Genomic DNA, 12,436 nt, shown 5'->3' with positions numbered 1-12,436 from the left:
ATGTTCGGCTCCGCCCGAACTTAGACTTTCTTACTTGTTTTCTATATTTATGTCCATAAATGTTGGAAACGGAAAATTGAGGTTCTACGCCGACTCCTGATGAGGCTGTTCCACCGTGTGCAGATATGTACCAAAATATACATAACTTTTTAAAATAAAGCATTTTTCGTCAAACATTACAGCTCTAATTAAGCAAAAAATAAATTGTTTTCTGAAAATTTTCATATTAAATAAAAATGACTAGGACTATGACTTTGTTCAGCGAAAATTCGAAGCGAAGATTTCTTCTTTCGAAAATATACCAAGGTTATTCTGTTGCAAAATTGTTGTTGTACAGTGTAATTGCTAGTACTAAGTAGAATAAAGGCAAATAAATACACACAAGCACACACATATGTACATATGAATATTAAGGCATGCAGCAGCGCTCTCGCAAAATAGGGAATACAATCCTTTATATATTAAAGAAAAATGCATAAATTGTGCCCAAAAATGTATGCAAGGCTGTGCAGGAATTAGGGAGACAGAGGGGCAGCAGGTTTTTCTAGAAATAACTAAAAAAGATAAACCATTTGTTTAGGTTTACTGAGGAAAAAACGTTTGCTCCATTTTATAAATATTCAAAAAATAAATTTCTCATTTTCTGTTTATTTATTCATATAAATTTACTCATTTCGTGTATTGTATGTATGTATATTAGGGTGCATCACCAAAAAAAAAGTTGCGGCTTTTTCACCGGAATTATAAAATTTAATATATTTTAAGACTGCCGCCTAAAATATTTTAGACAGATGTTAAGATTTACGTGAGCTATAACGATTTGGAATATCTACACAAGCGCAACTATTTTGATTTCGATGCTAAAATTTCTAAATACGATATTTTAAGCTCAAACTAGTCTATCATCTGAGGTAATTTTTTAGAAAATATATAAAAAAAAAATAGTTTTATTTATAAAAAAAAAATCCATTTTTGGAGGTATTTTCGGATACGTACAGCTCACGTAAATCTTAATATTTTTACGAAATATTTTGGTGGCAGTCTTAAAATATAATGGCCCATATTAAAACTCATTCTTGTTAAAATAAAGTGTTAAGTTTAGAATAGATTTTTAAGACATAGACATCTTAGAAACAGCTTTTTGTTAAGACGAGAGAGAACAGAGCTATCCATATAAAGAGTAAAAATTTACTCGGAAATATAAACAAATACGAGTACTTTAATTAGTTCACCCTGTGCCTGCTGTAGCTTCGAATCCCAATGCCAGGAAACATTTTTTACATGTTTTTTTTTGTTCTTTTAAATATAATTTAAATTTTTTTTATGTAATTATAGTTGTTGTGACCTTTTTAATTAAAATTAAACTCCAAAACATTTGATTAACTTGAAATTATTGTGTGAATTGCCGTAAACAAAAAAAGTATTAAAATAAAATTTTTTTAAGTAAAATAAAATAATGTTTATATTAAAAAAATAAAAAACCGAATCTGGGTACAATTGCGTTTACTACTTCAACAACTAAACAAAACTTAGAACCTCATTCCACGATTTTAAAATCGCGTTCTCCTCATTTCAAAGTTTTTGCCATAAAATGCACTTCAAGTTGACTATGAAAGAGTTAAAACGGTGATTACTATAAAATACAATTTTAATCGCTAAAACCTTTTTCTAACTTCTCTATGACTACGGGCCAATAAATTTTATATATCCGATGAAAAAGACACTATCGATTTTTTTCTATTTTGTAAGGAGGGCGGTGATGCAGCCTAATGTACGTACATAAAAATGTTTTGACTTTTGTGTTTGTTTGGGATTTTGTGTGGGTGTGGACAGTGATGATAGAGACAAAGTTGAGAGTGAGAAAGTAAATATAGACACAAAAAACCATTCAAATTGATAAAAGTAATCTAAATTATTACCATATTCTAATCCGTGGTCGTAGTATTGGCCTAATTCGGGGATAGTAGTACAAATACCATAAAAAACAAATGCGGTTGATTGGTTTGGATATTTGTTTCGTTTATTGTTTTATTGTCGGTTGATTTGTTGGTTGATTGATTTTTTTTTTTTTGCGATCGATTTCATTTTGCATTTGTTTTTGTTTTTTATTTTAATTTTTTTTTTTAATTGGTTGGCGAATGAGAAAATAAGTAGGAAAAAGAAAGAAAAGAAGAAAGTATAGTAAATAAAATTATGCAAGTTTGTTTTTACATATTTTGCAGGGATGGGTTGCGCTTGTTTGGTATTGCATTTTTTGTTAGTAAAAATTTTGTTTATAAAAAAATTAACAAATATTTGTTAAAATATTTATAAAATCTGTGACACAAAAGGGGACGAGTCAAGAAAACTAAAAAAAAATGCAGGACGGGAAATTCTTAGAAAAAGTTTAAGGGAAACGGACATAAACTCTGTAATTCGGGTAAGCTACATTTAAGTAAACTTTTTTCTGTTAATTAAATCTATCAAGAGGAGCAGTAAGTTTAAAAGTACTTAAAAATACGGTTTTATGTTTTCACAACTTCGAATTAAAAGTGTAATATGAAGTAATAGATATTGTGCTTAAATACAATACTTTAGAAAATGAGATTAGGAAAGAATTTAGACGGCGTGTAGAGTGATACAGTGGGCTTATTTCTGCATAAAATTAATAAGAAAATTGCACTGCCAAAATAAAAAAACTGAAAATCAAAAGGTTCTGTTTGCCGGTTGTCTTCGAAGTATTAAGGATAAGCAACAGCCGTAAGAATAACAAACTCCCACACGACAATGCGAACTCCTGCACATCAGCTTAAACAAAAGGATTTTTGAAAACTTTGATGGGGGCAATCCCGATTTACAACTCCAATTTGCCACCTAATGATTTTTCCTTATTTCCACACAAATGTGAGTAAGAAACTCTAATGCATGGAAAAATATATTTATATTCAATGATTTCCAGGACTCTGAATCAACTCAATATTCGTAGTTGGGGTATTCTTGATAAGCTTCTGTGTGCAGCAACTAACTTCTTCGTTGGTATTCAGGAAAAAATCTGAAATGAATGTGATTTCTTACTTTAGGGTACAATGCTTTAAGTGCCCACTGAAGTCTGCTCACTAAGAGGTGGGGCTGTGGCCCGAGCAACGTAAAAACAAACATGGAATGAAAGTGACTAAAAAGCACGGAAGCAGAGAAGAGAACCCCGTTTTCGTTGATGAAGTCCACGTCTAAAAAAGTATAGTTTGAGGTATACACCCGAAAAGTCTAAACCCTTAATTGGGTAGGTGCCTAAGTTTAACTAAGGCTGACATCGGCGCCAATTAAAGAATGCGGTCGACGGGGAAAGGCAGGCATCAGTGCTGATCTGTAAAAGAGCCAAAGTTACATGTAGGATTTGTGGTGGGAGAGGGCTTTCGTGCCGAATTTGGTCGTTCACTATATTGGAAGGGCACCTCGCCACTTCTTCACTATCCCGTTCATTCGCATCCACGCACCAACAAAAGAGAAGGAGCAGGCTTCCAACGAAGTCTTCTATGAGCGCTTGGAGCGCACCTAAGAGTACTGCCCCGTCACGATATAAAAGTGGTGCTTGGCAATTTCAATGGCAGAGTGCACAACTGAGCATCTTTGGTCCCATTATGGGAAATTTTAGCCACCAAAAGGAAACATCCAATAACGGGCATAGGGTAATCGACTTCAGGGCCCGAAGAATGGCAGTCTGCAGTCCCAGGTTCCAGTTTAAGAAGATCAATCAAACCACATGGCTGTTTTCAGACCGAATGAAAATCGAGTATGCTGTGATCGATGCGTCGCAATTCTAGTCTATTCGACTATGTATGATCCTAGGACAAACATCGACTAGCAGCAGTATCTTGTTGCAGCCGAGATGTACCGAGCAGTACAAAGAAAATTTAATGTCCAAAAGCTAGGATCACAAAAGACTGCCAGCAATTTCGCTACTCTATTCTGAAGGGGGAAACAAGACGTAGTTTCCTAATTAAAAGAAAAAGACCAAATACGCGAGTGCGAGAAGCTTTAAAGGCTAGCCCACCGCAAAATACACTCGACAATTTTATCAGAAAGTCTGGTGAAAGTTACGGATGGCTTTAAGGCTAGGCCGAATTCATATATTCATATAAAGACAACCAGAGCGACCTATTGACCGAAGTCTAGAGCGTGCCGCAATTATAGAGAGAACAGTGCTCTGCCTTGCCCAACGGTAACAGTACTGAAAAAAGTGAAGAAGATGAGCCAGAACCCGCTGTCGAAAAAAGACGGAGTTGATGTTCTGCCACTCGACTACGACGAAGTACAAATAACTTGTTTGAGAATAAAACACAACAAAGTCACTGGCGCTGACGGCCCGCCATTTGAGCTATGCATGCAAGCAACAGCGTGTCTGCCGACTGGAATTTAAATATGGTCTGCCTAATCTACATACAAGAAAGGCCGCTTCCGTCATATGCGCCAACTAGCGCTGGATCAGCCAAATGAACGTCGCCTATTAAAGCCGCCATAGCGGGTAGAAAATATAACGGACATTTTCTAATCAAAAGAGAATATGCAGAAAACTTTCTCTAGCAACACTGGGACTGGATTTCACTTGGCATTTCCAATTGATGTCAGCTGGTACAGAAGAGAAACAAGTAGCGGCTTCTATCAGACTCCCAAATGGGAACATAGAGATGCACATAAAAATATGTCTGCCAGCGCTGAAATCTGATTTCATTTGGCATTTCTAACTGACATCAGCTGTTTTATTAGATTCGGCTAAAATCGCTTAGGTGGTTAGGCTTAGCGCTATACAAGCGGAATAGTCATTGAATTGTGATTTAAAATTTTATTTATTGCTAACAACAGCAGCTCGTGAATGACATTTGGTTGGCCATCCAGAATTTTTATCGTTTATTAGAAAATTAACGATTAAGGGTTATACTCTTCACAGCGCTTTGCTTTAGACAAATCAGATGAACTACTTTTTCTTAAATATTTTCATTAATGAGAAAATTTCTATTTTAAATTTGATAAGATTTTATGCGACTAACCCCATTATAACTATTGAACATATTAAAGGAAATAACCACTTTAGTTCAAAATTGTGAAAACATTATATTTTGTAAAAGTGATTACAAAGCAGAACCAATCTTAAATTGTTTTTTCTTTAATCGAGTTTTAATAAAAAAAGAATGCAGATTTTACCACTTTTCAATTTATTATGCCTTGCTTTCACTTTTTTTTTAATAATTTTAAATTTAATAATCCCTTACCCTCCTTACCAACTAACCCCGTATATATACTCACTTCAACGAATAACTGTTGGTTGCATCCTGTCGCACTACCAGCGGTCGCTGACTAGCCGATGTGGCTGCACCGCCACCACCACCACCACCACCACTACCACCGCTACTGCCACCAACACCTCCACCACCACCGCCTTGCTGCACATTGCCATTGGCATTGCTGTGATCCTGTGTGGGTGTGGCCGGCGATGACGTGGACGTTTGGCCGGGCTTCTTCTTCAGTGCCGACTTGAGAGGAACTGCATTTGGTTTTGGCTCTTTGGCTGGAATTTCCTCAATGCGCTGCGTATCGACATGATTGGGATGTAATGATTGTTGTTGCTGTCGCAACTGGAACATATACTCCTCATCGGAGTCTAGTTGATCATCGTCAGGTTCATGATCTGAACGAGAAAAGGATTTAATTTTAACAAAATAAAAAAAAATTAAATAAGTATGTAGATATATATAGAAATGTGCACGATACGTACTTATGTATGTTAAATATTTCTACAAGCATTGGATTACACAAGCGATTTGTAGCGAATTTTATTGACATTTCGGTGTTAAAAGTAAGATTTTTTATTTATGATACACAAACTATTAAAATGAGGTGTGAAAAAATAAATAAAAAAGGAGTAACACTTACGATCAAAATAATAGCAGTGTGACATTCTTAAAAGTGTTTGCTATTTTTGTTCGTTTATTTAATGTTTGTTATTTTTTTTATAAAAGTCTAGCTCATTATATACCAAACAACATGCAAATCCACATTTCAAACTTTTACAAAAATTTCAAGAATTCAAAAAATACTCACCAACATTACAAACATTTTATTCAGAATTTTTAGAAAAGTTTTAGGTATGCAATATTACAGCCCACTAAATTTTAAAATTAACTTTGAAGTGACTGAAGAATCGCGTTGATTTTGAATAATATTTTTGCTGACGCTATTGTGCATGTAAAGTATGCTAAAAATTTCTTTTAATATAGAAGAAAATCTCTAGCAGTGTCAGTAAAAAAAAAAAAAAAAAATCAATGCGAATTTCTTGCCAGTTCAAACTTGCAACTTGTTAATCTAAAAATTTATGGGCTTCAAAATTGCATAACTATTTTTTTTTTTATTCTGAATATACAGTTTGAAATTTTTTGGTGAAAGTCTGTTGAATTTTTTATTTTTATGTTGTTAGTTTTACTTATCGTTGGATAATTGGATTTTATTAGTTTATGTGCAAAAAAGAGACTTTCTTAACTTTGCTGCCCGACGTTTCGCCAAACTCCTTAGCATCTTTTGGGGCGTTTTTACTTTCAATTTTCAACGAAGTTTGAAATGTGGATTTATAGGGCGTTTGCTACAAAATGAGCTACACTTTTATAAGAAATGTATAAATATGGTCAAAATGCCGCACTGCTATAATTTTGACCGTAGGTGTATGTATATATGTACATATGTAGACGGATGCTATACAAAATGAAACGTAAATTTAAGTAGCAGCATCATTGTCTTCTTAATACTACCAAGAACGTACACCTTTTAATGCATCCACATTAGGGGGCATCAAAAAAAAAATAAAAAGCGGTATGGGTTTTCCAACGGAACTATAAAATCTCTTTTATTGTAAGACTTTCGCCGAAATATTTCGCAAAAATATTAAGATTTACGTGTGTTGGACAGATTTGAAAATACCACCAAAAATCACATTATTTTGTTTTGTTAATAAATGTTCAAACATTTTTATGCAGACCTTTAACTTCTGCTATATGTAAATTGCTGTTATTTATTTTTATTAAAAACGACCTCAAGCTCAAAAAAATAAAAAAAAGCCTTTTAAGCTTCAACTATTCTATCATCTGAGGTGATTTTTTGGAAAAGAATTTTTAAAAACAATTATTTTTTTTCATAAAAAAACTTAATATTTTTCCGTATCTTTTTTGGCGGAAGTCTTTAAATATAGTAACGTATATGATTCCGGTGGAAAGACTGTCACTTTTTTTTTGGTGATGCACCCTAATGTGTATAGCACACTCAACATAAATATGCATACATTTATGTGAATGTATTGTTTAAGTTAATGCGCGTACAAGAATTACCCATTAATGTAAACTCAAGAGCATTATCAACACTTTAGAGGTAGTGAAAAACTGGCAATAAAATTGTGTTTACAATGCTCATAAAAAGCCTATGACGTAATAATAAAACAATGACATTGGCAATAGCATGTGGGTAGCAAAAATAAATGAAAATAGCTTAAAATGAATAACAAAGGATGTCAAAATAATGAAATACGTGCATGAGATGTGTAGAATTCAAAGAAGTTTGAGCATTTGGATTTTTCATTGATGCACACATAAATCGCTTTGACACTAAGTCCTGTCATGATATAAAATTGATGGATTAAAAAATGAAGAACAAACAAGCAGTGGCGGAAAGTCAAGCCAGAAAAAACGACTATGATTTTAAAAGGCAACAAAAAAAGCTGAAGACAATAAAATATCTAAACAAGTGAAAATGATTGAAAAAAAAACACTAGAATAAATCTTTAGCTTTGCCTATTCGCTTCTTAAATATGAATGCGTTTGTAATTTTTTTATTCTAGCTAATTTGCTGTTATACCCAGTAGAAATCACTCATACGCCATGTTGGCACTTAATAGAAGACATGGCGTATGAGTGACATGCATGCCAGCGCTGGTTGAATACAGCTGAAGAGACCAATTCTGAACGATCGCGACCACTTTACGTCTGTTTATATTTTGGTAACAGTCCCCTTTTAGCTATTTTATGGCCAAAGCTTGGCTCTTTTGACTAAAGTCGCAAGGGCTGGAGAAGATTCAGGGTCCGAATCGCGGTATTCGATATCAAATTTGACTCGAACCGTAATTTGAATTTGAGTTCAGGCCTTTGGATTGCGCGTGCCCTGCGCCAATTTAAATTGCCTTGGCGCAAAAACAGCTTTTATTTTTTTCAATTGGATCGAAACGAATAAATAATCATTTCGGCCGGGAGTTCATTTTGTCAATATTCTGCTGATAGACTTTAATGGAAATAAAAGCTGTCTCAAAACACATCGTTTGAACGGAACTGCTTTTTAATATATGACAGCATGTAATTTATGGTTAAATTGTTTTATTTTAATTTTTAATTTACATTGTTTCAGGCGAAAAAATGCGATTGCTTTCTATCAAATCGAAATAGCTTAATTCAATTCGGTTAAGGACGCCAACATTTCTAAACCCACTAAATTACGCAAATAATTTTTTTTTTAGAGATTTGCAAAGGTAATCGATCGGCGCATATTTCAGCATGAATGCCTTTTCACAGTACCGTGGATAACGAAAAAAAGTATCGTCAAAAAATAAAACTATTGCAAAAACACATATTTATAACAATTATAATTTTTTTTTTTGTACGATAAAGTGTGAATATTTATCCATTTTGCAATATTTTAATATATAACAGTTTATAACTTCGACAAATATTCGATTTTTTTTTTTCAAAATATTTGTTTGCCAACATAAGACGAAACTGGAGAACGAGGTGGAAGATTTGATCATTTAGTTTTTATGAGATTAGCTAATTCAAAAGGATACAGTGGTTCACTCCAAATATCAATCGGATCGAATCTTTATTACATCAAAAGAAGGCTGGGAAATTATCATCAAAATACAGACAAAGACTTAAGCAAAATCCAGGATATTAGGGACCCTACTACTTTCGAAGAAACTAGAGGGTTAGTAAACATAGTGCCCTCAATATTGTAGGAAGTCATTAGGACAAATGACAGTGGCACAAAATATTTAGTACTTTAATATTGAGTTACTACATAACTGAACATGATCGATTTCATTGGATGATTTTTATGGGTTATAAATATCTAAAAATTTCACTGCTTTCGCAAAAACAATTTTATTCAGCTTTTTAATAGCTGTTTTAAAGGAGTATAAATAATACAGTAAACATAATTTCGCACATTGACAAAATTCTTCAAGTTGGCAGGGTAGCAGAGTTGTAAATGATTTCATTCATTCATTTGCGAATAATTAGTCACTTGCTTTTTTGACAAAATTATTGCAATCAATTTTTGTATTCTATGACTAAGGGCAAATTTAACAGTCCTTAGTTAACTCACTGGTGACTAATTATTGAAGTCCTTTTTTGTTAGTCATTTAATTGAAATCCCCTTTTTGAAGAAAATTGGTGTCATTTGAATGAAGTCTCTCACTGAAGCCATTTGCAGTCCGTCAGGGCTAGTTAATCTGCATTTTAAATACGTGTATTATATGAATAAGTAATAAAGTAGTAATACATATTCATTTAATTTAAATTTCTACCTTCTACTTTTCTTAAAAAAAAAACATGTTTTTAACTACATTTGCAGTAATAAGTAGACCGAAATCTTCACACCAAAATGTTTCACGTTAGGCTCACAATTGCAATATCCCGTTGTAACGAGGTGGAATTCGCTAATAAGATTCCAGCAAGGCTTTGATTTCACATAAACAAAAACAGAGCACTTTGTGTGAAAAACAGGAATTGACGAAATTCTACGAGAGTGATATTAGGTGCATGAAGGAATATTTGCAATTGCTGCAACCAGTTTCTACAAAGAGATAGCAAACAGTATGGTATATGGTTTCCTTCTTCTACCTACGCTGGCGATATTTACGACAAATACCGCAGAACCGCGGAATACGAGCAACCCATACAATAAAGCATCTACATGCAGAAAAACAGAAGCTTTGGAAAAAACATTCCAGAAATATTTTTGCTTCGAAGAAGTAAATGATCCATCAGATGACAGCTTCGAACAGTTGTTGCTGCTTAAAATAAATAATGCGCTATAAGCTCCTATTTGTTTGTAATTTTTCTAAATAATTCATACGCTTTTGAAATAAATATTCTGTTTTTATGATTATTTGTCGTTTATATTAAAATTGTTAAAAACATTTTTGTGACTGCACTAAAAACGAAGTCATTAAGTGATTTCACCAAATGACTTTAGTCAAAACGTTACGTCAATGACTGCATTCAAAAATTGAAGTTATTAATTGTGACTTCAACGGATTTCAATCGCATATGATTGCGTTCACGTACAACCCTGCAGGGCAGCAGTAGATGGGTTTCACCGCCGCTCTTTTTACTACTAAACGTATACAGATCTACTTGCTGAACGAGCAAAACAATCCAGAAAATGTTCGTAAATTCTTAAAAAATATATGTTATTATTTTGAAGACTTTAAAGCTTAAAAAAAATTTGAGTTTTCTTGCGCAAAATATGAAAAGAGTCCTTGCAAATCACGCGCCTACAAATACTTGCAAAAATATCATTTTAAGCACATACGTAGTACATACATATGTACATACACATAACTAATAATATGTATTCACATTGACCATGCCTACCATCATAATCATAATCCTGATAACCTTGATCATTCATTGCACCCGGCCCATGTGGCCGACCAGCAATCAATGTTGGACTCGGTGTGGAAAACATAGGCGGCGGTGGGATTGGACCAATTTCGGACACCGGTATTGGTGGTTCTGGCAACTCGGAGAGTAAAACACCGCCAGCGCCTGCACTACCGCCGCCGCCACCACCACCACCACCGCCTTGGGAATTCACCATTTTACCATCGGACGCATAGGGTGGTGGTGTACTACCAGGTGGACCGCCAATAACATTATTCACTGCTGCGCCACTATCTGGATCTGAAAGCGAAAGAAATGGAGAAGAAAAGATGATATATATAAGCGAAGGGAAATGAATGAGTTTGGAGGATATACAATGTGAGTAATTAAATAAATTTATAATTAAGGAGAGCGTATATTAAGTCTACATAAACTATTTATTTAGCATACTACTGAATCAATTATCGGACACATGAGTAGATACTTAACATACATACAAATTTATATAAATTAACCCATCGTGTGACGAATTTGAAGGCATGTACATATATTTGACTTCTTTTAAGCCGGGTACTTTTCCTTTCAAATTATAATTAAAAATTTCCTTAAATAAGTATTTATTTACTACCCAGACTTTACCTTCGCCCACATAACGTAGATTTTTAATTGTGTACGTATTTATGTACGTGGCTACAACTGCAAAATGTATAATAAAATGTTTGGCTTTCAACAATTTGATTTACTGCTACGCTTTGCAACGGTTATAATCTTATTGCTGCAATTTTATGGCAGAAAAATGATAATAGTGCAGGCAATTTGCATAATTGGATTGCATCTCATGCACACCTAAAGTGCATTTAGTTGTGCGTGTGTGGTAGTGCACACATATACGCATATACATTAGGGTGGTCCAAAAACCAATAAAGTCGGAATTGTAATGCTCTAACCCCCTAGGATTGTTGTATACCGAAAAATTATACCCCTATTTTTTATTTTGAAATAAAAAAATATTTAGAGGTCGCTCAAGCACTCAAAGTTTTCCATGTATTTTTATATGGGAAAAATAAAATTTTTCGTAGAAATGGTATAGAATTCTTGAAAATCAATATTTTTCGATCGGCTCTCTTCAGGAGACTTTTAATAATAATACCCAATTGTTTATTTAACAATTTTTTAATACTAATGATTTTTTATTGGTCGCCCCATTGAATTTTTCGGGGTTTTTGGCGGACCTAAAAATTATAGTTGCGATGAAAAACTAGTTAAATAAACACTCGGGTATTTATTGGGTGTCTCTTGCAGATAAACATAGTTTTCCGATAGAAAAATATTGATTTTTAAGAATTCTATACCATTTCTACGAAAACGTGTTTTCTCCCCATATAAAATACATGGAAAACTTTGGGCGACCTCTAAATATTTTGTGATTTCAAAAAAAAAAAAGAGGGGTATATTTTTTCCGGTATAGACCAATCCTAAGAGGTGATGGCATATAAGTTCCGACTTTACCTTTTCACATGCACTTTTGGACCACCCTAATGTACATACATATGTATATGAAATTCCACTGCTTAAGAGCTTTAACGGATTTAAAAGTATGTTTGCGAAGCTTTTGTACATTTTATGTGCAAACAAATAACAAAATTTAATTAAATTTGGTAAGTGATTTCAATCAATTAAATAAATTGTTGAGTAGAAATAGTAAATTGGCTAATAAGCTTTGGACTATAAACGACTGAAATATACATAAATGCTGTATTTTGTTT

The 12,436-nt window shown here is 33.6% G+C and overlaps 1 protein-coding gene across 1 annotated transcript in view; it reads right to left on the bottom strand.

Annotated features, from left to right (window-relative positions):
• The window catches only part of LOC108372424 (protein prickle-like), a gene marked incomplete at its 5' end in the record, with an annotated part of 35,161 nt that extends 24,103 nt beyond the window's left edge, over positions 1-11,058 (bottom strand). Inside the window, 3 exons of the mRNA XM_017628106.1 lie at positions 1,920-1,949; positions 5,281-5,662; positions 10,662-11,058. Coding sequence (XP_017483595.1) covers positions 1,920-1,949; positions 5,281-5,662; positions 10,662-11,058 — 809 coding nt within the window. The remainder of the gene's footprint in view (positions 1-1,919; positions 1,950-5,280; positions 5,663-10,661) is intronic.
• Positions 11,059-12,436: the final 1,378 nt, after the last annotated feature.

The sequence above is a fragment of the Rhagoletis zephyria genome, unplaced genomic scaffold (genome assembly GCF_001687245.7).
Source record: "Rhagoletis zephyria isolate East Lansing unplaced genomic scaffold, Rhagoletis_zephyria_1.1 Rzeph_scaffold_05740, whole genome shotgun sequence".
NCBI classification, from domain to species: Eukaryota; Metazoa; Arthropoda; class Insecta; order Diptera; family Tephritidae; genus Rhagoletis; species Rhagoletis zephyria.
This window is presented reverse-complemented; position numbering and strand designations above follow the sequence as displayed.